Source organism: Blennius ocellaris, assembly GCF_963422515.1.
Source record: "Blennius ocellaris genome assembly, chromosome: 6".
NCBI lineage: Eukaryota > Metazoa > Chordata > Actinopteri > Blenniiformes > Blenniidae > Blennius > Blennius ocellaris.
The window spans coordinates 14,172,587-14,198,598 of record NC_137655.1 but is presented as its reverse complement, the minus strand read 5'-3'; the positions used below and the strand labels follow the sequence as shown (position 1 = coordinate 14,198,598).

General features: G+C 41.4%; 1 protein-coding gene across 3 annotated transcripts in view; it reads left to right on the top strand.

Annotated features, from left to right (window-relative positions):
- Window positions 1-2,572: 2,572 nt before the first annotated feature.
- The window catches only part of dip2a (disco-interacting protein 2 homolog A), a gene marked incomplete at its 5' end in the record, with an annotated part of 81,515 nt that continues 58,075 nt past the window's right edge, over window positions 2,573-26,012 (top strand). For all 3 annotated transcript variants that reach the window (XM_080498313.1, XM_080498312.1, XM_080498314.1), the window contains one exon: window positions 2,573-2,696. In XM_080498313.1, the coding sequence (XP_080354439.1) occupies window positions 2,573-2,696 (124 nt within the window). The remainder of the gene's footprint in view (window positions 2,697-26,012) is intronic.

Sequence of the window (26,012 nt, the reverse complement as noted above, 5' to 3'; positions counted from 1 at the left end):
AAATACCCGGTCACGCACAATATGTGCACACGGGTAAATACCCGGTCACACACAATATGTGCACACGGGTAAATACCCGGTCACGCACAATATGTGCACACGGGTAAATACCCGGTCACGCACAATATGTGCACACGGGTAAATACCCGGTCACGCACAATATGTGCACACGGGTAAATACCCGGTCACGCACAATATGTACTCACGGCTCAAACATGTATGGTGTAACGCCTTGATTTTCTTCTAATTCTTCCTCCGATGATTCCTCTCCTTCATCTTCGTCCAAAACCAACGATACGTCACTTAAATCTTCGCTAACATCGCTCCTAGGTGCTTCTGTATCGCCAAACCCCTCCATTCTTCAATCAGCTGATGTTGTTTTGGCTGGGACATATAACCCCTCGTACGTCATATCCGGTCTAGCTCAGGCGGCTCACATTTATGGCCCGCAAATATACCGTCGTCTGCTGCATCATGTAAAGTCAATTAAAAGGGTCGGAATTCGGACTTTTATCTGGGAATGTTATATACCTTTCGAAAGCATATTTATTCTTCTTTCTAAAGATGAAATCTGAAAAACATTTCAGGGACACTTTAAACCTCCAAACATTTCAAAGTTTTCTTTTAAAAAACATCAAAACATAACAAAACAGTTCATTTGACTTGCTGTGTTTCTGTGTTGTTTTATTGCTTAACCATTCCAATCTTACTCATTGCTGTGCTTAATTTGGTTTCAGTGAGGTAAATCTGAGATGCAGTTCACTTTTGTTTCATTTTGGATTGAAATGCCTCTCATAGAGTTACATATTTGAGAGTGAGAAATAAATGTACGTTTTTTTTGTATTTTTATAGCCATTTTCATTATTTCATTATTAGTAGAGGAACTCAACACTACTCTTTTATATTGACAGTAAAATGAGTGTTTGATCTGTAATATCTATTCTTTTGTTATGCAACATAAATATTTAAATATCATACTGTGATAGTCATGAAAATGTGTATCACCTGATACCTAATGTCATTATCTGTAACCTGCAACACCATTAATTTCTTCTTGATGGAGCATAGACTGTATTTCCCAGAATTATTTGTTTCACTGTTTGACACATGGAGACTAATGAAAGAAAGATGAGACACTAATGTTAATAAAACCCAGTCTTGTATCATAACTTAATTTCTTGGTAGTTATTCATACTCCTTGTAATATGTTTCACGTAAATGCATGTTCTCCATCCAAACAATCCGATTAGTCTCATATTTTCCCCTACAAATGCTACCTAAAGTATCAATCACACCTCAGTTTGATAAACGTTGTTATGAAAGTGTGTCCCTCTGAGTACGAAGATATCTGAATGTCATTGCATTGATTTGGAGTTACATGAGTCACCCTGTGTGTGTACAAGTTTCCTCTGATCTCTGGTCTCCCCGTATCCGAGAACCTGTGAGATTAATTGGTGATCCAGAATTGTTCTATGGTGTGAATGTGAGTGTGTGTTGTTGTTTGTCCTGTGATGGGTTGTGGACAGTGTAACCTGCTTCACACATATTTGGATGGACGGATGGGTGAATGGGTAGATGGATGGATGGACCCTGAAATGGAAAAAAACAAAACATGATTACAAACTTGGACGTATGATCCAGTTTAGTTCCAGAATTCTTCTTTTTCGCTTTGAAATTCATCAACTTAAATATTTCAAAGGAAAGAAATTAATGTCCTGTTTATTTGTTGTTGGTTTTTTTTTAATATATATATATATATATATATATATATATATATATATATATATATATATATATATATATATATATATATATATATATATATATATATATATTTCAGTTTCGACGACGTACTGAGAGTCACACCACAGATGACTATCTTTGTTAAGGAATGAATGAAGAATTTAGAAAATCAGGAAAACAATAGTTTCCTATGGTATGTTGCGGCGCTCACGCACACTGGCTGTCGGTAGGAGGCAGGCGTGCATCAGCAGAGGGCGTGTGGCGCGCGTGCACACGCGCACACGCACACACACACACACACACACACACACACACACACACACACACACACACACACACACACACACACACACACACACACACGGGCGGAGGCTTCGTGAGCGCGCACGGCTGCTGTTGCTATGATGCAATGGCGACTGCGCCGTGGGAAGGGAGCGAGGAGTTGAATGAGTTCCCTCCACACTTGGAGCGAAGCAGCCGCAGACAATCAGGGACAGCGTCTGCGCCGGAGGACGGACAGCGGGCAGGGAGACACCGGCAGGGCCCCGTCCCGACACTCTCCATGGACCCTGGCAGCCAGGTGTGTCCGCTAGCCTCGCAGCTAGCCCTGTCATGATTCCGCACACATCTGGACGACGCTGCAGCCCGACGGGAAAAAGCACCAACACCCTGTTCGCCGCGAGCGCAAACCAAGTGAGGAGGGGTTGTTGTTGTTGATTTTTTTTATTTTTTTTTATTTTTTATTTTATTTTTACACCTGTGTGGTCTGATCGTCTTCCTCACCGGAGTGAATCCAGTGGGGATTGTTGTTCCTGCTTACCGGAGCACCATGGCAGAGAGAACCTCCACCGGGCTGCTCACCGTGATGTTGGAACCCACGCCGGCTGTGGCGATGACCCTGCCGGCGGAGGTCCGGGAGAAGCTGGCGGAGCTGGAGCTGGAGCTGTCTGAGGGTAAGTTCACCACAAACTCCCGCAGAGAGGAGGGTTAAATGACAGGTTTTGAGAACCACCGCCCTTTATGTTTGCTGCTTTATTCTGACATTCCTCAAAACTTCCCCCGTAGTTTCCCTCCTCCTCACCACCGTCTTTCTCCGTGAAAAGGAACGAACTTAATTAAACCAGTCTGCTTAGTTTATTGTTTGTTCACTGCAATCAGAGGGAAGTCCATTTGGTTTTGAAGTTTAAGGTTGAAGTTCTGATCGGTGTCAGCTGTATTGACGCACCCGTGACACTGAGGATTAAAAAAAACAAACAAACATCTAAATCAAAATTTAAATCAATTAAAGTTAAATCCTGCAGTGATTTCACAGGAACTTTTATTACATGTTTCAACAGTAAGAATGTCCCCATTTCCATCGCGGCTCGATCTAAATAATTCTTTCAGATTGTGCTCTTATATTGGAAAAGGTTCAAAGAGATGGCCACGGTTCGGATTAGCGACTATTTGTAAATATAATCACTGATCCAGTGTCTTGTTTGTGTTTGTTTTATTTGCCTGTAGCGGCACCTTTCCGCGCCCTTTGTTTGACCCTCGTTTTTCAACAAGAAGTCCAGTGGAATTCGATACGGTTTCCTAAAATTCAAACCTTTTATTGAATTTTCTTCATAAGTTTTTGCATCCCCCCCCCCCAGTTCAAACGATTCAATGGCACCAGTAATCCAAAGCTTTAATTTAGCCTGCATTAAACCTCGGAGCTACTTGAACATGTTGCTCAAACAAATTGACTTTGCAGGAAATAAAGTTCCTTCACTGCATGCACCTGTTAACATCCTGCAGAACATTGTGCACAATCATTTCTTTATATGTGTAATTGCTCTGTTAGTGCCGAAGAACGCAGAAATAGTTGTCACATTGTTAGTCTATGACTGATTAAAATGAACCATCTGTATTTGGGCTACTTATCTGGTTAGCGTTCCAGCTTTAAATGCCAGTTGCCAGTGCTAAATAATCACAGGTTTATTATCCTGCTTAGTGGAAATTTTCACTCAAGCAGTGAATCAGGAGCTTGTTTTTCAGGGAGCGTTTATTTTTTTGGGTTGTTAATCTATCTGCACTCATTGTTTGTCTTTTTATATGAGAATCTCTCTTGTGCTAAATTTAGTTGAGCTTTGTTAACGCCCTGTTAATTAATGGCCTACATAATGTCGGATAAGGTTGAGGATTTGACCCCAGGGTCTGGCCCTCTTTTTTTTTTTTTTAATGAACTCTGGAGATGTTAACACCATGAGCCAATTAAGTTCACCCTTGGAAGTTGTAATAATAGAGAACCTGCTGCTGTCTTGTCAAAAAGGGGATTGATTCTTCTTCGCCGTGTGGCGAAACCCGAAGGTTTGGAAGAGACGCAAGGTGCACGCTTTGATAAGCGCATTAACTACCACCCAGGCCCCTAATGGGATGGACATGTTTTCAGGAGAGGCTACCAAACTAATCTATATCTGCTCAGTTTCCTCTTCCTGCTCTCCACATGTGACATCCTGCCATGTTGGAGCTCTGATAGCACTATCTCCTTTAGCTTTTCTACCACTGACATGCTCTGTTTTCTCTTTCTAGCTCTCCCTCTCTCCAGGCCGCCCTACCTCCTCTGTGTTTCTTTTATGTTTTCACTGATCAAAGAAAGAATTGTCATTTTCTTTAGGCAGTAGAGAAATCCGTCCCTTGGTGTTTTTTCTTTTTCTTTTTTTTTTACTTCCCTCCTCGCTGCCTATTTCTGTTCACTGATGTGAACTTTTCACCTCGTGATGATGCTGTTCAGTTGCCTCCCCGCTGCGTCCTGTCTCTGGACAGAATAGGTGATTCATTCTATGAGAAGTGGATGAGAACCTGCGGGTCTCGTCGGTTTTCCATCCTTCTCGGTGGACCTTGTTTTTTTTTTTTTTTTTTTTTCCAGAGGATTTAACATGAGGCATGCCTGTCTTGGTGTTTAGTATGCATCAGCGTGCCAATAAACGTGTTTGTGTGTGCACAGGAACATTGTATTATTCATAAGGCTCAATAGATGACGTATGTTGTTTTTTTTTAAGCAGTTTACCAGCAGCTGCCGTTGGATTAGTATGAGTTTCAGACTATCGAGCATCTCTTCTAAATAGTATTCCAACGTGTCAGCAGCTCAGCCCTGCTGATGTGTGAAGCAAACAATCTGTGCATGCTTATTGTCTTCATAATAAACAGTCTATTCTCCAGAGATGCATTAATTTTCAAAGTCTCTTGTTTTCTCTTAATAGAATGTGTTAGATTTTTTTTTCCCCTCTTCACTTCTGTTTATAATAATTTCAGTCATGCACTTTTATGTGCGATATATCCAATTAAATTTTTCTGGGCAGTTTATAGACGGATTGACAACTTAGGTGTACGATTTGGTTTCGTGTCGTCAAAGAAGCAGAAAACACTTTGCTGTGTGAATCCGGAAACCTCTTTTCTCAAGCAGGATTACAAAATAATCCAAATACTTTCATTACTTAAACCTTAAAAAGCTTCGGTTGTGGAAAATGGACTTTGAGTGCAAGTGTGCGGCACATTTTGAAAGTTGGCCTTAAATGATGAGCCTTCTTTATTATACCATTACACATTGATCACTGGTGAAAGCAAAGGGTTTAGAATATCTTTAGTACGAGACTGGTATTAGTGATATTTCCAGTTCTTTGCAAAAAGACAAAAGTCTCTCCATCCATCTTCTTTAGCGCTTTATCCAATTTAGGGTCAATCCCTGGGGCCACTCCCAGCAAACATGGAGACAAACGCTGACAAAACGCAGTTTTTTGAGTCTCTAGTTAACCTCAGATGCATGGTTTTGCACTGTGGGAGGAAACTGAACTCTTTGGTGAAAACCCACACATGCATGGGGAGAAGATGCAAACTCCATGCAAGCAAAACCAAATCAAAACGCTCCCACTCCCGGGCTCGAACTGGGAATAGTCTTGCAGGAAGTTGAGAATGCACTGTGCCACCCGGCAGCCTGTGAAAATATAAAGCTTTCATTTGGAGTAGAAAATTGAAACAAATATGCTCTCCTTTGTCGTTGACAATAAAAACTTATTGTAATTATTTTGTGGTTTGTGAGACTGAAATCTCCTCCCACTCAATCCGACAAGTCAGAGTTATTAGGAAGGACCTGTGTTATTTCTCGACTGACCTGGATGCAGATGAGTGGCCAAAAGATGAGGCGTAAAAGGAGGGCAAGAAGACTGATGATCCCCATTATCTCGTGCAGAGAGGAAAGAAGGGGAGAGACGTGTCCGCCGAGTAATTCATAGACTCACTCTATCGTTCCCTCGTTTTCTGCCCTCCTCCTCCTCCCCTGTTTGCTCTGTAAACCCTCTGATTACAAAGTCATTTTTAGTTCAGTGCTGCTGCTGTTTGCCGGGGAAACTGCCAAACTACTGGTTGGTCATTGCGTTTGTTTTGTTTCCAGCTTCGGTTCAGCAAACATTTCCAGAAGAGAGAGCATGGTGCACTTTTGGGTAGTTTAAATGCTGCCTGATTGATGGTTGTATGGATTTGCTGCAGCAGGTTGGAGGTGTTCACGAAATGATCCAGTAGCACTACAGACAGCTGGCCTTCCTTCCTTCTTCTTTTTTATTTTTTTATTTTCTATTGGTGCAAGGGGAAAATGCAATAAATTATTTCAGACTGTTCCATTTAGATATCCTTGTGCTTACAGCCATATAGTTTTTCCATAGAGATGATGGGAATTTTTTTTTTTTTTTTTAAATACGTATGGAAAAGGTGAGACTGTACCGGGAGGTACAGGGGTGACCAGGCTGTTATGCTAATAGTGCTAATTAAACTCACATGACTTCATCACAGGCTGGAGCTGACGGAGGCTCAAGGGTGCAGTGATCATTGCTCTTATTTCAGATAACAGATGAACCTCCTCTCCAATCCAAGTAGTTTTTCATGTGGTTTGAGAGTTCACATGAGCCTTAACTCAGGAGTGGTGAATCAATCAGTTTTAATTTGGCTGTATTGTCGATCTCAATTTCACCTGCCGGTCCTACAGCTTCTCCTTCAACAGAGACACGCTGCTTAACTCCAAGCACTTTGTAATCTTTCTCTTTAAGTGTGGTGGCAAGATGGCACGACTTCACTCAAATTGTGTTGCTGCCAAAAGAGCAAAGACACAAACAACGACAGAAGATAAAGAAAATCACTCCATTGCTTTTGATATTCCCAAACAGTGATTGCAGGCAGAGGTGCTTTCTTTACAGCACTGAAGCTGTGTTTTCACTTGGCAGAGTTTTATCTGGTTAAAATGAACTCTGGTCGCGATTACTGAATGCTGCCATGCAAAACTAGGTCTGGACCTGACAAGTGAGCTCAGATCCTTTTGAAGAGCAGGTTTGCTTCGAAAATCAACTCTAGTGCCATTCGATTGAAGTTTGAACAGAGGACAGAACAAAGACATGTAAATTGAGTGAGAACCAGCGATGGCAGGCAATGGAAATACACTCTACTTGCTGCAGATATTTGTTGGTGTCTGCCAACGGAGGAAGTCCTGCTGCTGCTTGATTGCCTTATACATTTTAATACTGCTTGATACATTTTTTTTCATTTTGAAAATATGACAAAATTCTATACTGAGCGTGTCATGATGTGAAAACCTTTGTTATCATGGTTGAGTGTCTGATAGGCCTGTGTGGGCTGGCAACTATGCAGGTACTTAACATAGAAATATTGCTTTATTGTTTATCTCAAACATAAAACATATAAATACAAACAAACAATGAAAACTCAACATGCTTGAAAAGGAGTAGGAGGGCACATAAGCTTGTTAAATCCTTCTCCCTCTCCAGTCAATCTGTTTGCCTCCTAGTTTTTGTTGGTTTTTTTTAATCACATTCTCACAAACTTAAATGTTCTACAACCTTTATTCTTTACGGTCAAAATAATAATTCCACAAAATATTTAAAAGGTAAGAGAATAACTTGATTTGCTATCTGAGGAAGCCAATTGTCTTTTTCATTCCATTCCAGTCATGTCTCTAAAGATTTTTTTGGTGTACGGCAATAAGAATCTCTCTGGTTATTGGTTATAGGTGAACCCAAGCTCCAAGAATGTTAAAGTGTCTTGGCTTGATTTATTATTGGTTGTTTTTCGGCTGATGAATCAATGACACAACCCCAAGCACTTTATAGTAATATAAAAGGCAATATGTCAGAAAAGTGTCTTTAATTTTCTGCTTTCATGACCGCTCACTGTGAAGACCAGTTTCTCACATATTGGGCCCACTGTGCTGAAATAAATTTTTATTTATTTATTTATTTATTTTTGCAAGGTCTGACTTTCCATTCAACAGTAGCACCACACAAAAATGTGTTTTAAATGATGCCATTTCAAATAAACCTGAGTCGTAGTTGTTGGCCAGCGTTGGCCAGTGGGTGTGGTCAGCGTTGGTGGCCAGCACATTTGAAAAGCTTCGTTTCGGAACGTATGAGTGTACAGGAAATCCCAGTGACTTGGCTTTGCAGTCTTTGTAAAGAAGAGACCACTCAATGAGGGGGAGAGAGAGAGAGAGAGAGAGAGAGAGAGAGAGAGAGAGAGAGAGAGAGAGAGAGAGAGAGAGAGAGAGAGAGAGAGAGAGAGAGAGAGAGAGAGAGAGAGAGACCATTGGCTGCTCCTGAGTCATTCCTTTCTGTGGTCACTGCTGTGGTCCCACCTCCGGTTCCCCGGCCCCCGCTCACTGACTTCAGCCTATTGTTGGTCAAAGCCAAACATTTAATGACTGCAGAATCACATTCTACTGTAAGCTTCGAAGACATTTAAAACATTTAGGATTTAGGGTGATTACTGTGGTGGCTTTGTGTATGGCTGCTGGTTTGCTCCGGTAATAGTTCCAAAGGAACGAAGAATGTCCAGCTTTACCGCTGTGAAGTCCAGTTAAGGAGGTAAAGAGGCAGCTATATGTGCTGTGCCCCTGCTGTAGTGGAGGCTAGAACGTGGAGGGTCATCAATATTTCAAGGTTGTATCTCGGTGCAGAGCGGAGCTTCAGATTCTTGTGCAGTCCTCATATTGCCATGTACGAAGTGGCCATTGTTTGGGTTGTCCGTTCGTTCGTTGCATGTTTGTGTGTCTGGGCGCTTTCTTGAAGCGGTCCGTTCCATTTGCCGGGTGCACAAGCACAGAGGCGAGTTTCATTTTTAAGCCACAGTCGCAACTGTTGTCTTGCCGATTGACGTCGCCCGGCTCTGCCTGTTGGGGCCTATTTATAGTTTTCCTCAACATCCTGTCTGACTTTATAGGACTCATGAATATTTAACAGATTGCAGAGTGTAAATCTAGCATCAAATATATTTCTGTAGTTGTGTGGATGGTGTATATGCAGAGAGTTTCACTTACCAGTCAAGTCTTTTTAGTGCCGCTGAGGCTTTCTCTGTGTTTGACTTTCATATTCATTGTATTATGTATTTTTTTGGGGGGGTTTGGCTATTATGAGTGCAACTCTTGCCCATGACATCATCATTCCAGCAGATGGTATGACAGGACCAGTCCACCCAGATTTGAATGTGATGTTAGCAGTCATTATTATTTGAGACTAATTTTTAGATGTTGCAATGGCATCTTATGATATTTTCTTTGCAGACTTTTGGCACCAAGTGATTTCTAAGGTTGTTCTGGATTTCTATAAACACAACGGCAATGCTTTTTCTTATTGCGTGAGGGGCAGACCGTAAGTCAGCGGGACACTTTATTCTCTTTCAATACATTCAACCATAAAGTGACACTGACTCACTGGTGCTATTTCAGCAGTGTTATATTACACATGGTTACATTTGATGGCAGGATCGTTGCATTTTCATTGCGTCGCCAAACCCAGTTGACAGCTCGTGACAGACTTTTGTTTCATTGTGCAGAAATACAAACTAAAATCCATTTTCATGACAGTGCAGAGTAAAACATGGCTATATTATGTGAGAGCCGTGTTCCATCTACAATTTATCAGTGCCTCTGTCATACTGCGAAGTTAACAAATAGATCAAATATGCATCTTCCCTTCATGTTAAAGAAGTAAATCATATATTTGCACTGCACAATAGCCATGGTATTTTTATTTGCCATTGTTTAACTCAACGTGAATTTCAAATAAAAAGCAGAGAATGTTTCATTGTTGCCCCAAGAGGTGTTGGCAGCAAAACTTGTTTTTCCACTACAAGTTGCATCACGATCAACTCTACGTGGCCTTTTTTGTTTACTTGGCACGTGTTTTATTGGTTTCGCATAGCTTGAGGTTATAATCACACAGCACCAACACAAATATGGCCGAGAAAAGAAAAACCACTCCAGTCATCAGTCAAAGCAATCATCTCTAAAGTCGTCATTGGCTTTGTGCGATTCAGGATATTCTGGACAAACCAGACATGGTTTTATGCTGATCTTACCATTGAGGCTGAGATTCTTTTATGGTTTGTACACAGTTTGTCACATTTTGTTCAGATGAAAATAAACCTGGATGCCACAGCAGCATTTTGAGGCCATCTGCACCCTTGGGGCGCACTAAACACAGAGACTTAGTTCACCGATCAGGTATCCATCCAAACCCAAACTAAAACTCAGTGTCGTTTGATTCAAGTTTGATTGAAGCCTCAACAAACGCGACAGACCATAATAGATTTCAGAAGCCTTTCATTGTTGGTGCAGATTGTAACTGATGGGTGCAGCGGAGTTATTCCTGCCGCTCTTTTGACTCCTTTATACATTGGATGGTCAAAGTGCGAACACATTAATCCCACATGCGTTTTCTGAGCATATAGCATTGGTATGGAGGTTATATGACTGAATATAAATCAAAACTTTGTTTATGTCTGATGGCTAAAAATGGCAGTGTGAACACAATGTGAACCAGACCAGAGAGCAAACATCTTTCTTCTTTTTTTTTTTTTTTTTAAAACCACTGGTCCAGACCAGAGAACCACACTACAATAGTGAACCCTGCCTTACTTACCATTTTATTCTACAAGCCTCAGCGCTTGCAGAGGTAGCAGAGCCCTTCCTGTTCTTAATGGTCAAATATGTCTGACGTGTTGAAAATTGCATCACGTTAGTTTTGTGTGGAGTCAGTAGGACTGTAAATCTTGAAAAGTACCCAGTACCAACCGAGAAAAGAGCTGAGCTGAGCTGAGTCGTAGCATGTGCTGGAAAAGCAGCTTAAGCTGGCTCAGCTGCACACGGTATTTGTCTCTGTGTTGTTTTGTTAACATTTGAACCTCCTTTTCCAAGTCCATCATTCTCGTGGCTGTGGAAATCGGAGCCACTCTCCGATCACGCCACAGTGACACCACGGAGCTCCGCAGTCAGCCAGATGTTGTTCAGAAGAGTTTGGATTTTGAAGCTCGGTTATGAGAGAGGTGTGTATGGTTGGGAGCGGGGCTGTGCAGTGGTCACAGGTGCCAGCCACATCTGCTGACCAAACAAAATAAATTCCCCGCATCAAGGACACATTGCAATCTGCTCCAGTGGATTATGTTGCCCAGTAAGCCTGCTGGTAAAAAAAAAAATAAAAAAATTGAATTCTTTACTGCCTCTTCACCTGACTGTGTGTGGTTTAATCTCTTACCTTGTGGAGATGTAGATGAGAGGTGAGTGGCAGCTAAGGCCCCCTCTCTCTAGGTAAACATAGCATCAGTGGAACGTGTCCTTGCATCCTCTTCGGAGGTTGTTTTTTTTTTTTTTCCCAATCTGTAAAAGGTGAGAGTTCTGCTTTCAAAAGGTAAGGATTTCTTCTGCATAAATGCTCACAACACTTGGACTGCAGGGTTTTCAAGGTGCAGAGTAAATTGCCTGCAGAGGATATAAAGAGGTGCAGGGTTAAGGGCAGTTAGTTGTGCATGGAGCGTTTTATACTGTATACAGTTTTCAGAGTCCAAGGTGAAATTATTATTTCATCCCCAGCCCTTGAGCAAATCCTGATCTCACTATTCATTTACTTTATTCTTTCCACTTAATCCCTCTTGCTCAATATTTGACTTGTGCATGTACAACAGAATATATTTGCACTGGAAGGCAGCAGATCCACGTATACAAATAATTCACTGCTGTGCCTGTTTCTGCATTCATTGTTGAGCGGTAATGAGATAACATCACCTTGTATGCTCCAGTAAAGGCCACTCTTTGTGTTTAACACAACTGACAAGGGATCACCACTCTATTTGGTTTTATGTCCTCTGAACGCTGGATGAACACTCCCAAGTCATTTCCTTATACATTATAAGAAGAGGACTGTGATATGTCGGGTGGCGTTGCATTGCTGCAAAACCTAAAGCTCCTCCTACAGTTGAAGATTGTACGTCCATTTAGATTCCTGATGTGGCGTTATCAAAGCTATCAATGCCTATTAGCTTCGTGTGACCTTTTGTTGTGCGGCGCGTGCTGAGGTCAACGTGCACTGTGTGGAGTCCACTGAGCTCAGCTGGCTAGTGAACAGCCCTCACTGGAGCGACTGCCACAAATCCTGACATACTCCAGCTTGCTACAGTTGATAGCGTGTCCCAGGAAATGTCCAGTTTTGAATACTGCGTATGAAAATTGTGTAATATAGCCAGAAATGTGTGGTGTTTTGGGTTTTTTTTTTTTTTTATTTGAAGTTGGAAAAATAATGGTAACATGACAAAAGAAGTGTCTTTGAAAGAGTATCTATATTTTTTTCTCCTTCTTGTTCAATCGATGTCGGCCTACTCAGGTGTGATGTGCAGATCAAAGTAGGAAGGAGCCTTCTGTAACAGCAGCAGGCTGCCTTGTGAGCCTTCCTGGTGGAAAACAAACAGACAGAAAATGTCTGGAATGTGCCGTGACCTATCAACTTAACCATGAGGAGAGGGCTTTTCAAATCCCCTCCACTGCTGGAAGGCACAGCTCCATACAATAAGAAGAGGGAATCGCAGCTCGTTTTAAAGAACAAGGCCAAATGACCGCCCAACCCCTTCTCCTTACCCCATTCTAGGTGTCTCCGGAGAATATAGGAAAGAAAATGCAGGTTTGTTTAAATTTTCTCTCCTTTTTTAAAAATGTAGCTACTTTTTGCACTTGGTGTCTGACGCTTTTTAGATAAATTTGGCAGGCTCAGTTCACATACCAGAAAATGTGTTTTCAGGCTGTGTGCTGAAAGCAGGCAGACGGTTTGAGGTGAGGGCTGCTGCCGTTTCTCCCCAGAGACTCTTCCTAGTGTTATTCCACATGTACCTGCAGCCGGAGAGGAAAGGAAAGAGGGATGATTTGAAGCAAGGGCAAGTTGGGACTGCCTTTAAAGCTCCTAAGGCGTAACTGACAAACTGGGGGGTGGGGGGTGGGGTGGGGGGGGACGGACGATTACTAAGTGATGTCTGAATGCAAGTTATAAATCAACTTGATAAACATCCAAGCACTTTTTTTTTTAAATACTTCTTTCGTGTGCTTGATGTTACAGTAAAAAAAAAACAACTATTGTTTGTGCACTAAAATTCCCCTCTGACGAATGAAATGATCTAAAATAAATAATACACCTTCCAGCCAGACAATACCATACAAGTATGAAAATAAAGTAGAAGTGACATGTAATTATTTTCTAAATAAGTTTGATTTCTTTTATTTAGGCAGGTTTCCGGGGGAAAAGTGCCAAAGATCAATTAGTAATGCAGTCAAGAAGGCAGCCGATAGGCTTTCACATTTATTCCACAAGGACATCAACCCCAGCCAGTGTCCTCAAGAACTATCTTCAGATTTAATAAAAACAGTGAGTGGGTCCTTGAAGTGTTAACACGACTGCCACAGAGGGATTTTCTCATCAGGGTGGAGTCTGTTTGGTGTCACAGGGAGACGGAGGGATTTCATGAAGCTTTTATCGTCGGAAGGTCTGCAGGTTGTTTGGGGGTTTTTTTGTCTGAAAATGTCGAAAAACATCCCTGCAGAGCTCCTTGGCAAATTGTGTGAATGTGTACTGAGAAGAAAAGAAGATGTTTGGAAGTCAAACAGTGTCCACTAAAAAAGATTCCTTCATTGTGTCACTTTATAGTTTGTTTTGTGATTTAAAAAACAAAATGAACAAACCAACAAAATAAACAGTTGTCATACACGTTTGGATGATAGTTTATTACAATAACTCTTAGCGACATGTTACACAACACCCAGGGTGCAATTAAAGTTTTAATGTTTGGTTCAGGATATGATGGTCGGGGTGCGTTTGATCAGTTTAAAATAAAGGGAACATCCGACCTGGTGCGACATGAATTCTGAATATCAGCTTCAGTTATTTTACCCACAGAGCACCGCAGTTTTAAAATGTAAGCTCTCATAAGGTTTTTTGACAAGAAAAAAAGAAGCAATACTTCTCCTTCATTGATCATTTTATTTTTGTTCCGAGGAGACGGAAATAGCATCATTGATGACATAGTCTCTTGATCAAAGTGGAGCTGCAGATTCTGACTAATGAAGTTAATGTTATTCCGATGGTTCCTGATGAGCCAGGCCTCTCTGTATACTGTCGGTGCATTCCTCTAAAGCAATCCAACATCTGTTCTGAGAGTGTCGCCATTCCAGCCATGTTTTATTAGTCAGGTAGGGTTTGCTATTTAAGGAAGTTGCATCCAGTCTCCATTCCTGAGTAATGGTGTATGAGTGTGGTCACTCATTCTAATGGAGTTCAAAGTCCAAAATAATCACAGTGGTGTTTTCTCTGGATCTGCCACAAGCACATGTTTTACTGATAAGAAGTGGTGTTCGGGGCTTTTTCTCTGGACCGCAGCCGAAGAACTTTTCTTTTCTCAACTCGAACCTCGATTCTGTCATATGTTCATGGTTTGGTTAAATCAGAGCCACTCTATCTGCTTAACTTCTGCTTCAAGCTGTTTACAACACGGGCCAGGGATTTCGAGTACCACCGCATTTCTCGTGGAATCCCAGGCACTTTGGGATGAACAATGACATGGATACAACTTTAAACTGGCGTGTAATTTAATATAGCACGAGCTCACACATACAAACACGCATCACGTCTCTCCGTGCTCTGACCCACAGCATTCCTGACATCGAGGTCACAGGCCTCTGCAGCCTGTGGGTGGTGATCATGGCTGTGGTCCTATAATGTGTGAGCAACTTCCCCCGTGATGACAGTTGCAACTCAGTTGTCAAATCCCAGGAAGCTGCTCTCCATTCATTACATTCCCTTTCCACATTGACTTGTGGCCATGAAACTCTTTACAAAACCAACTACAAGACCCTTCTTCTCCGCCTAATATAAGAAACATATCAATTTCTTCTGAAGTTGAAGTGTTTTATGAATTAAATAAATCCTCTGTGTTTAAATGTGAGTGATTGGAAGAGTGCGTACAAGCTTCAAATCCTTCAGTTCAGTGGTTATATATTGCAGCTGTTTGAGCTCAGATGCTGCGCGTGTATTTATGCAAAATTGACAATCATTTTCACGTTATTACATTTACACTTCTACAGAATAATTACATGACTCGCTTTCTCCTCCTCTCCCGCCCTGTCATAACACCAGCTAAACAGTGTGTACGTTGCTGCATTCGCCCTTTAATCAAGCGTTGCCACATTTATTCTGTCGTCACGTATTTATTTCCAGAGTTGCTTAAAGGCTTGTATTGCTCCACACAACATGATCATCAAAGCAGCTGAGGGATTTGCTATTTCATTGCGCAACATAGTTGAAAATAACTTGATAGCAATTACGAGATAAACTTTCATACACTGACCCCACCCTGTCTGCTATTGACAAAGACTCTGAAACGCTATTAGGTGACGAATAGCTTCCGGCAGGCCTTCCTCATGTGTCATGGCTCTGATGACACACTCGAGTGCAAACTTTCTCTTGAGGTTCACCTCCACAGCCTCCAGTTCTCAGCATAATTGCGAGTTGTGTGGTTTTTGTGTATGTGAATGAGTGAGCCATACAACCTCCAAATCGAAAAGCTAACCCATGACAGTGTTGCACTTTCCATGTGCCCTTCTTGTTATCTAATTTGAGTCGACAAACCAAATTCAATTTTGCCGTTGTCATGGTCAGGCCTATATTTATCCCCAAGGTCATTGTATGAAAGTGTTCTGATGGCCAGGTGGCTTCACTTAATGCAGTAAGAGGAGAGGAAGAGTTCCTGCACAGCTGTCATGTCCACTGAACATCAGTACGAATAGGACAGGAAGATTTCCACAACAAAGGCGAGCTAGCGGAGACATGTCAGCTATATTACAGCTGAGTCCCGCACTCCCACCTGCCTTTTGCAACCTCTTGTATTAACCTTCAACATATGGAGTTTAGCGTTTGGATATTTCTTAATCTTCCTCAATGACAATTTGCCAAAACTAAAACAACTCAATACATGAAAGTTTCTTTTTAAAGTTGCCCTTTGAGTCCACTCTAGTTTTGAAGGCTAAATTCAATCTTTCCAAGTCAATTCGAGTGTTGAGTGTTGTATGTACATGCCTGTGCTCAAATGGGCAGCTGAAGGAGACCAAAGAATAAAGAAGGATTGAGGTCTGGATTAAAATTCCTCCTCAATTTCCCACACAAACTGCTACAGTATGGCACACTTTGTGAAAACAAGCTTTTGCTAATTATTCATATTCTTAGGGATTAACCTGCCAGTAAGAAAGGCATGCTTGTACTTTGCTACACAATGAGCACTCCAGAAAGCGATTTGAATGTTCTAATTTCTGAATGACTCCATTGGTTATTATTATCCTGATATAGTAGGTTAAATGGCTTTGTGTTGAATGCGAGATGATGCTCAATGAGGGGAAACAGCTTTCATATCAGCCTATTTGACATTTCTGGAAATGGGACATTTTGGGCAGATTGGTGAAATTAAGTTTATTCTGGATTGCTGCCTCAACAATAGAGACAGGTGCGAATTGCGACATCTGAGTTAAATCCATGCATTGTCAATTTAATCCTCCTTGAGGAGTTGTGAAGATGAACTATCTGCTGGCTCCAGCAGGGTCCACCTCAAGGTCTTGACCCCTGACCTGCTGTTACTGACGCTGAATGGGGATGAGTGCTCGATCCTCCACATGCCGCACAAGACAAATGACAGAGTAATGCAAAGATGCAGCTGAGCTGTCATCAATCTGTGTTTTCTCTTTGGTTAAGCCCATGTGGCTACTGGCTGAGGACCATGTGCTACAGCCTGTGTTTTGGTGGATGATCGACTGGGAGCCTGGACTCTCCATTTATCCCCCCGTTTGCAGGCCTTGCAGATGCATGTGTGTACACCTAAGTACACATTGAGATACTCCTTCCCCCTTCCCCATGTGTCACACATTCTGTTTGGTGATTTAAGCTGCGAGTTTGGCCCCTGGCTCAAGCATTTGAGGATAAGTGCAAAAGCAGACCTTGTACTGACTGTCCTGCCTGTGTCTCTCTGGAAATGGAAGTTTATTCTTGTTCCTTGTCTTTTTGTTTTTTTCCTAAAAGGGATGGTGGAGGCTCTTAAGCCCTGGCTGTCCTGCTTAGTGAGTGAAAAATGCTGTCTCAAGACTTAGCCAGTATAAGAGTTTGTTTTTGTCTTGGTATGAGCTCCACTTGTTTTTGAAGTATCCAATCTCATTCTGAACTTTACCGTAAGCAATTCAATACTGCTTCCCCAAATAAGGGATATTTTGTGTCGTACGATAGGCTGGTATTCACGAGTTGCATTTTTTTTTTTTAGGGTGGTTCTATTCAACAATATTCCGCTGAAGTTTGTGCATTCCTGTGGTGAGCCTGAGAATCCTTTGCCGTGTTTCTCAAGAATGGACAATGTAATTCCAGAGGTTGACATTTTGAACTGTCCAGCACAACACAGTGTGTTTGCTGTGTGGCAATGCAGAACAATTTGAGGTCATCAACATTTTATTTTTGTTTTGAAGAATTATTACTTTGCTGAAATGTCTTCAGTCACAATGTCCCTATGGGATATCACAGGTCTAAACACTGTCAGGGTGTTATGAATACTAATTAGTGGATATTCAATACAGTATTTTGATTTTTAACCCTGCTTGAACCAGCAAATGTTTAATTTACCTTTGGCCAGACTCAAAAACAATTCACATGTGTGTGAAAGTGATATTTGTTTGAAAGGCTACTTAAAAGGTGGATCTGTTGGTGTTGCGCGACCTTGCATTTGGCAATATCTATATTGCAGAAATAAAGAGGCCCAATTTTCTTCATCCGTTCCTCGTCTGTCCTGCTTCGTCCAGTCAGGGGGCTAATGGAGCCAATGTCAACTAACTGAGGGCGAAGGTGGGTTCATACACCCTGGACAAATCACCAATCCATTACAGGGTACCCAAGTTAGCATGATGTGAAAAAAACACCCAAAAAACTATGTATAGTTACCACTGTACACACTTTTTTTTCAGCTATATAATGATATAATAGCTGGAGTTGATGCAAGGACACATTTGCAAATACTTGACATTGTGTTTACATGCAGCCTCACATCATGAATTCTCCAGAGTGCTGCTTGAAACTCTTTAATTTCCCTTGTGAGGCAGAAGCTTCACCGCATTAGCTAATAGGGTCCAATCAGCCTGCAGTGCCGTTGGCAGACGGTATCAGCTGGCCAGTGTTGCTGAGCAAAAGTCCCGAGAATAATATCGATGCAGCTGAGTGTGTCTCTCGCTTTGTTTTGTCCTGAAGAAACGGTGAGCAGCCCTGCCTGTGCCTGGTCCGAGGGCTGCCTTGCTTCCAATTGTGGGCGTATGAGGAATGCGGGCCTGGAAAAGAGGCATTAGAGGGCTTTGAGGCATTTTAGAACAAGAGTATTATTCACTTCTTTCCCCCGTGTAGCAATGAGAGCTGGACTGGAGGCTACGGTCTGACAGAAGTGAGGAAAACAAGCCCTTGTGGTTGCTGCTGTTTTGTTTGTTCGCATTCATGGTATAGTTCACATCATCTATCTTCCAGCAGAGGTATTGTCTCCCTGCAAGCTGTAAATGGCAACTCATTTCTCTGGAGGTCCATGCCAAGGCTTATCGGTAGCATGTTTGCATACATTTGATCATACTTACAGTTTTGATGTAGGGCATGTTTGGTTTCTGTGAGGCTCTTATTCTGTGCATTATAGTAGCACGGATGTCTCGAAACGGTCTAGTGATGATTTCTCTCTTTCTACTCTCCCTTGTGTGCTCTTGAAAGAGCACGAGACTATCCTTAGCTCACCTCGGGCAGGAATCCAATGCATTTTTTCTGGGTTACTTTCTTTCTGTCTATCTGTCTGATACCTCACCGAGAGGCCCACTCGAGGCTTGGCCCACTGACGGTTAGACTGGGCGTTTCAGCAGGGAGGCTATTGATTGATTAGCTGGAGGACTGAAGAAAGGGACTGAAAGAAGAAGTGGGTGAAAGGGGGAGTAATAGCAGATGGTGAAAGTGAAAATGAAAACTAGATAGATGGAAGTAATTGACAGATGGATGATGACGAGTGCAGCCAAGTGACAGTGGGATAAAATAAGTACAGAGCAGAGTGTGAGAGTGTATAGGAGGGAGTGATGAGAAAATCTCCTCAGCTTGGTAAGATGAGAGAAAAAAAAAAACACCTTCAGCTAAGAGGCTTACCAACAGCCCAGAAGGAGAGATAACATACATGTGTCTACCATGAGAGATGTTTCTGTACCCTTTGATTAAGTTGTCCTTATGTTGATTTAGTTCATACCTTAAGTTACAGTTCATTTTTACGAGCTACCTAGAGTTATCTCTAAAAACTTTGCTATAACCAGTCACACATTTACCAGACCAGGAACAATTCATCAGAGGAGGTGAATCAAATGTTTTCATGCATGAAAATTCATGTCTTTACATGAATCACCCAACAAACCTTGGGCATAAAATAGGGTGCACCTTGTGAGGTTGGGAATGAGAAGACATTATTATCAGGAATTATTTTGACAGTAGCGCCTATCTAATTTGATATTAGTTTGTTCGCTGCTTAATTTTTTAAAGAGTTGTACCTCTCCATCTCTAGTTTTTAAATGTAATGCATCACTTTTGAAATATTTCTCATACATAATGTCAGTGTTTATCATGAAAGTATAGACTTCATATTGATCTCATAAGATGAATAAAATCCATATTAGCCCATATGGTATTTGGTTATTCCTCCAGGCTGTACTGCATGTTAGCTGCCTCTATGTTGTTATAAAGACGAGCTCTATTAATTTCTTTCAAGGTCTTCAGTTATCTTGCTTTCAGACAATGCCTGTTAAACCTAAGAAGGCTTACAGGATGGATTTTCCCATCATCCAAACCTCTGGATGCTTTTAGAAATTGGTGACCTAGTTGTTTTAGACCATTTGGGCTAAATGAACTAATCAATGCCGTGAAGCAGTATTGGACTTTTACCTTCAACGTTGACAGCACTGTGATGAAGTAGCTGCATTGATTTGCCAGATAATTAATTTGCTAAATTTTCCAGAAACAGGGACTCTCTTTCATTTCATCCATTCTCAATAAGTGATTTAATTATTCCAAGTTTTTTTTTTTTTTCAAATGCACAGTTACACTTAAAATTATGAGCTACATGTCACTGACTGACCACGAGTCAAAATAAAATATATGTCACCTCCTTGAGCTATCTTGCTGGCTAATCTTTTGAAGCCTAATTAAACTGAATTTCTCAAGTCACGTGTTGTCTCACAAGTCTGCGAGAAAAAAAGTTTTTCCACTCCTTTGTACTATTTCACTCATTGTGTGCTTGTGTATAGTCTTGTGTTAGATTGGAGGGTGTGTATGTGTTGCTCACTTAGGCCTTTAGGCTGCAGTTTGTCAGGACTAGGATAGTCCTGTCAGTGTCTCACTTTCAGCTCAGGTACAGTATGTGCTGAAAGAAGAAGATGAGAAAGCTGTGTCTCAAAGCAAAGATGAGAACCACAAAATCTTCTCACAGTAAAATGATCTGGGGAGCCTCAGCTGAATAGTCAAATTACCTCAGCCAGCAGGTGTTAGTGATAGTGCTGCTCGTCTGCACAGGACCGCAGGTGAGAGGATCCAAATAGGTTTTCTTGACGTTTACATGATTAGAAGTTAAACTGATAGTCTGCTCTTTTCAGTGCTGGTGCTGTGAAAATACCTGTGGTTTGCTTCAGTTATTTTGTGCTCCAACAAGGTTTCCTGCTTCACTTTATATTGAGCGTGCTTTTGTCTCAGTTGGTTAAATTATCATTGTGTAACTTATAAAAGTGAGACGGTCCAGAGTGTTTCGAGCTCCTCAGAGGGAGGGTGTTTGATAAATTGTGTTGTAGTGTTTGGAACAACACACTGCAAAAATGGAAAACTATAGTGTCACAAAAATGTATAAATGACAACATTGTTTCTACACCGAAGGTCAAACTTGGACATAACTTTGACTATTTTCGAGTTTTGCAAGTTCAAAAAATGTGTTTTTAAACTAATATAAATGCCTTTTATTACACAATTTGTCTAATTTTGACTGGAAATTCTAAAGCCTAATTTTGCTGAATGTTATTACACAGCGCGTTTAGTCCCACAGCTCTCATTTATCACTAATGAGCCTTCAAGTCACGGGGGACTGACAAGACACTCGGCTTTTGCTCTCATTCACAATTTGTTTCTTCCTGTCTTCAGATAAGGCTCTCTGAAGCTGCTTTATCCTGGTGCTGGGATGTGTGACTGAGAAGCCAGGCATCCCTTGACTGAAACAAACGTTTTTGTATTTAAAAAAAAAAAGTCTGGTCTTATTCAGTTGCTTATCTCAACTATGCTGTGTGTCAATCCTCTGGAGTGTGTATCTGTACGTACAAACACATCTAAATTTGCTCACTCAGGTGAATGTGAGTGGACGATGTGTGTCCTGTGATTGCTGATTGGAATGTGTGTTGTATTAGAGTCTGCAAGCGAAGCACCGTCACGGGTCAGCAAGTGCCTGAGTCAGTCAGTCAGTCAGTCACACACTTCCCCTCCTTCTCTCCCCGTCTTGTTCTCTCCAGGAACTGGGCAGCCAGCCTACAAAAAGGAGGGGTGGGGTTAGCAACATCCTCCAAAGGACTGCTGCACTCTTGTCCACATTGTCCTTTAATATGAAGCAAGGCACTCATGGTTTGCTGATGAGTCAGTGCAGACTTCTTTTTTTTATGTTTGTTTTGGTTTGTCCTTCATGCAAGGAAAGGCTCAGTACGTTTTCCACTGACTCTCGGTTGCTCAGATTCCTATTTGCACATGACGTGTGAAGACAAGACTGTATTTGAATACCATTTTAAAGAAATCTGTGTCTTGAAGCAGGGACATGTAAATGATATATTTTGAATTTCAACAATGACTATTAGGTCTGTAAGTAAGTATGCACATACTGTATACTGTAGGTACTCCTTCACACAGAGGCATTTAACATCATCTGAGGAAAATCTGAATTGTGAAATAAATTTGGTCAGTATTGAGTTTGAATAATAAGTAAAAATATTTAAGGGCTTCTGCTCAAAAGAACATGCACTCGGTTTGTTTAAAGACTATTAGTGAGCCCATGATACATGTGTACTCTATGTATTAAGCCGTAGGTTCTCCTTTCGTCTCCCTTTTTGCAGTTTTTTCATCATGAAACAGTCTGGAGGCTTTAGTTGTGAACCCAATGTGGAAACGCTATATTTGCTCTGTGTGATTTCCAGTCTATCGGCAACTGTTAAGTGACTTCAGGTTTTATAGCATTATAACTTAATTATGTTTCCACCTCTCACAGTTGTCCTGTAAATTTTTTAAAGTAAATGCAAATTTACTTAGAACCCTCAGTGCCGTCCTAAAGATCACGTTTATCTCCCACGTTGACTTCAAATAATGAGAAGGGGATAGAATTGCATGCTAAATAAGAACGCATAATGCATGTATATATATATATTAAAAATATGGTGACTCCAGCACTGTTGTGATATGAACATTAGTAAGCAGATCACAGTGATGATGAAAAGATGAATTATTAAAACACACGTGTTAGACTGTGGTGGTATAATTAAGACCGTTTGTTTCTGAGGCATTTTGAGTCACTGACCCACAAACAAATGATTAAGGCTCCCCCTGCCCAAAAACAAACAAACAACAACCACCCCCCTCAAAAAAACCAAAAAAAAAACCCAGACGGCTCCGTTGATGTTTTTGGCTGGTGGGTCAGGTGGATATCACATAACCACGGTTCAGATTTTGGTTATATATTGCTGCAGGGTAAGCTTTGATGTGTTTTATTTCCTTTCTAATTTTAAAGAAACAGCCCTAAACTTGTGTTTCAGCTTTTCATTATTTTCTGTTTCCGTGCAGTGATGCCACAACCATTTGACGTTTGTGAACGTGTTGGTATGTAGCAGCTCACCTCTTCAGCAGTCATATGATACAGCAGTTATCATGAGTTACACCACAGGACTCTGATTGTCTCAGAGAGTTCAATCAACTAAAGGAACCACCCTGAGGCCTAAACAAAACACACACATTTGTTAAACGAATCCCACCTCATTGAAATTCTTGATGTCATTATGCATGTAGGTAAAACACATTATGAAACCCTCTGTGCTTTGACATCTAGCCACATATTAAATATTATATATTCAACTGAACTGAACCATACAGGCTGTAATAGACATTTTTCTTGACCATATTTAGTTGTTTTTATCCCCCCTGCTGTCTGGCTGGTAGTGCATTAAAGTATTATAAAGATGGGGAGTTTGCAGTGAGTTAACCAGTGTAAACAGTGTTATCAGCCAGACTGCAGAGGGAAGTGTCCATCAACAGCTGAGCGATCAGACACCGGCTCCAAGTCATGCTGGTATTTCCGACTGCAGGATGCTGGACCCGGTTTCCTGTGAATGCTCGGCATTAAACAGGTCATGCACTGATGAGCAGGCACCTTTCTGTTCAAGCTGCACATAAATAATTGAATTACTTTGAGTACAGGTCTGAAAAATGTTTGGTCTTGCAGTTCACCTTCATGGTTTTTAAGATCCGATTCAGATGTGCTGCCAATCCTACCACGCAAACAGGGAAGAATGAAACTGCTTTTGATCTTCATGTAGATGATAACGTTTGTCAAGTGCCTTCTCCTTGATGTCTTTTTAATACACATTTTTAAGTTTATATCGGGAAAATATACAGTATAAATGGTATTTTTGTGACGCGCTTCATTTTGCCACAACGAATATGAAGTCAGAGCCATCTAATAAATTAAACTTTGTTGTGGACTTCTCGACATCCTGAGCCAGCCAGTCAGTTTACATTCAGACGTCTGTTTCATTGCGAGTCAGCTCTGTCCGCATGCTAAGGTCAGACGTGCCACACGTAGAGCTGAGGGGCTTTTTAGCCTCAATCAGGGATCATCAGCCTCAAAAGAGCCTGTGGCCTGTGGCTGACCTTTTTTTACCTCACGTACATCATTATTACCTCCAAGCTGGAAGCTTTGCTCATCTGCCCCTTCATAGCTAGTAGGCCGAAGACCATTACGGCCACCAGTGAGTCGTTACTGCTCTGCAAATCCGACAAATTAACCCAAGGTCAATGAGGTCACACCTGGCCGGCAACAGGACAGTCAGTCGGGTTGCGATAAGTGTGTCATTGTGTGCATAAAGCTGAAACAGAGAAGAGCAGTGAAACTCTGGTGGATTCATGTTATTGAATTCTGGTGGGGGAGATTAATGAAACAATGGTTTCATTAGGATCAAGGGCCTAAAACTGTATTACTTCATCCTCCACTCAAGTGAGCGACAAAGGAATACAGTGATTACACTATAGGCTGCTGCAGCCGTCCCTTATATTTTCCCTACAGCTTCTTTCATGAATCGTGAAGCCCAGAACAGACAAAAGACAAGTTTCCATTTTCTCACGGCTCGCTTGCAGAGGTTTAGATGAAGGTAACAAGATGACACAATAGCAGGAAAATGTCCTCAGGACACCATCGACACAGTCAACGTCATTTTTAAAAGCTCCTTTGAAAAAAAAAAAAACCTAAACTATTGACACAAAGAGAGATGGAAAGAAAAAAAAGAAATTGAAGAAACAAAGGAAGAAAGGGAGAAATGGGGAAAACACTATAAGTGGCAGATCTCCAGCCTGCTTTCACCCTGATGTCATCCAACATGTCTCTGACCTCAGCGAGCATCTTGCCTAACAGCACCAAACGATATGGCAACCAGATGACTGATTTGCAAAAGTATCCAGTGATGTAGTGCTTTTGTGTGCGTGCATGCATCTGGAACCTTTCCTACCATACATGGTCACAGGGAATTATGTGTTGCCTACAGATAATAAAGCAACAAGGAACTGAAACCTCATTGTGTATGCAGTGGATATCAGATGCCCCAAATTATGTGCTGTATAGTGCGGTTTTTTTTATCATAAGGGAGGTTTAGTTCAAAAAGTCAGCTTCAACAACAGAGGTCTTGTACAACTTGTTCAAAAATTTTCACTTAAATAGTACTTGATGTGAAATTACAGATTCCTTCTTTTTATTTGTAAATTCACATTTTTCTTTAAGTCGTTTTTGTCATTGCAGATTGATTTGCTTGTCTGTTATTTTCACAATGAAAAACAATTTTAAATTGTCCCGACGATGAAGAATATAACATAAAGTGGAGGAGTTTAAGCCATGATTAAAAGCAGCAGCAGAATGTGTTTTCAGTGTCGAGAATAAACTTATATTTAGACTATAGTTGCATATGGAACCTCTCATACCTTCACTCTGGAAGCTGAATGCCTTTTTGGTGAAGCACCACCTGGGTTTTGTAATGTAAACAGAAGTGTGTGTGGCAGTTGCTTTTGTTTTGTGTGCGTCTGGCTTGCACGTGCAGTTAAAGTGCCTGGCGCTTTGTGCCTGGTGTGTTTTTTAGCAGAAGGCAAGTGTGTGTGTGTGTTTGTGTGAATGTGTTGTCTGGACTCATTGTTGTAGCCCGACCGTGACTTTTGTCACTCGTATCCTGCAAAGTTTACACACGCACACCCATGCATACACACACACAGTCTCCCATCAGTGTGTTTATTCATAGCATAGCTGTTTCCCCGCTGTATTTTCTGTGATCTTCAACCTCCCCTCTTTCCTCTCTTAATCCCCCCCCCCCAGTCCTTGTGTCATATTTGCTTTTCCTTCTTGCACTACACTCATCCCTCCTGCCTTCTGTCTTCCCTGTAGAGTTTTCCTTCACTTACAGGAGACTTATGGTATAACGGTATTGCCACTGCATTGGCCCTTAAAAGGAAATGATACAACGCGCTCAGACAGACTCAGAGAAGTGTTTAGTTGATGATTTATTGTAATGCCTTGCTCCTATCTCATCTCTGGGATTTCATTTGGCCAGCATACCTTTATGACCTGAGTCAGCATTTGGG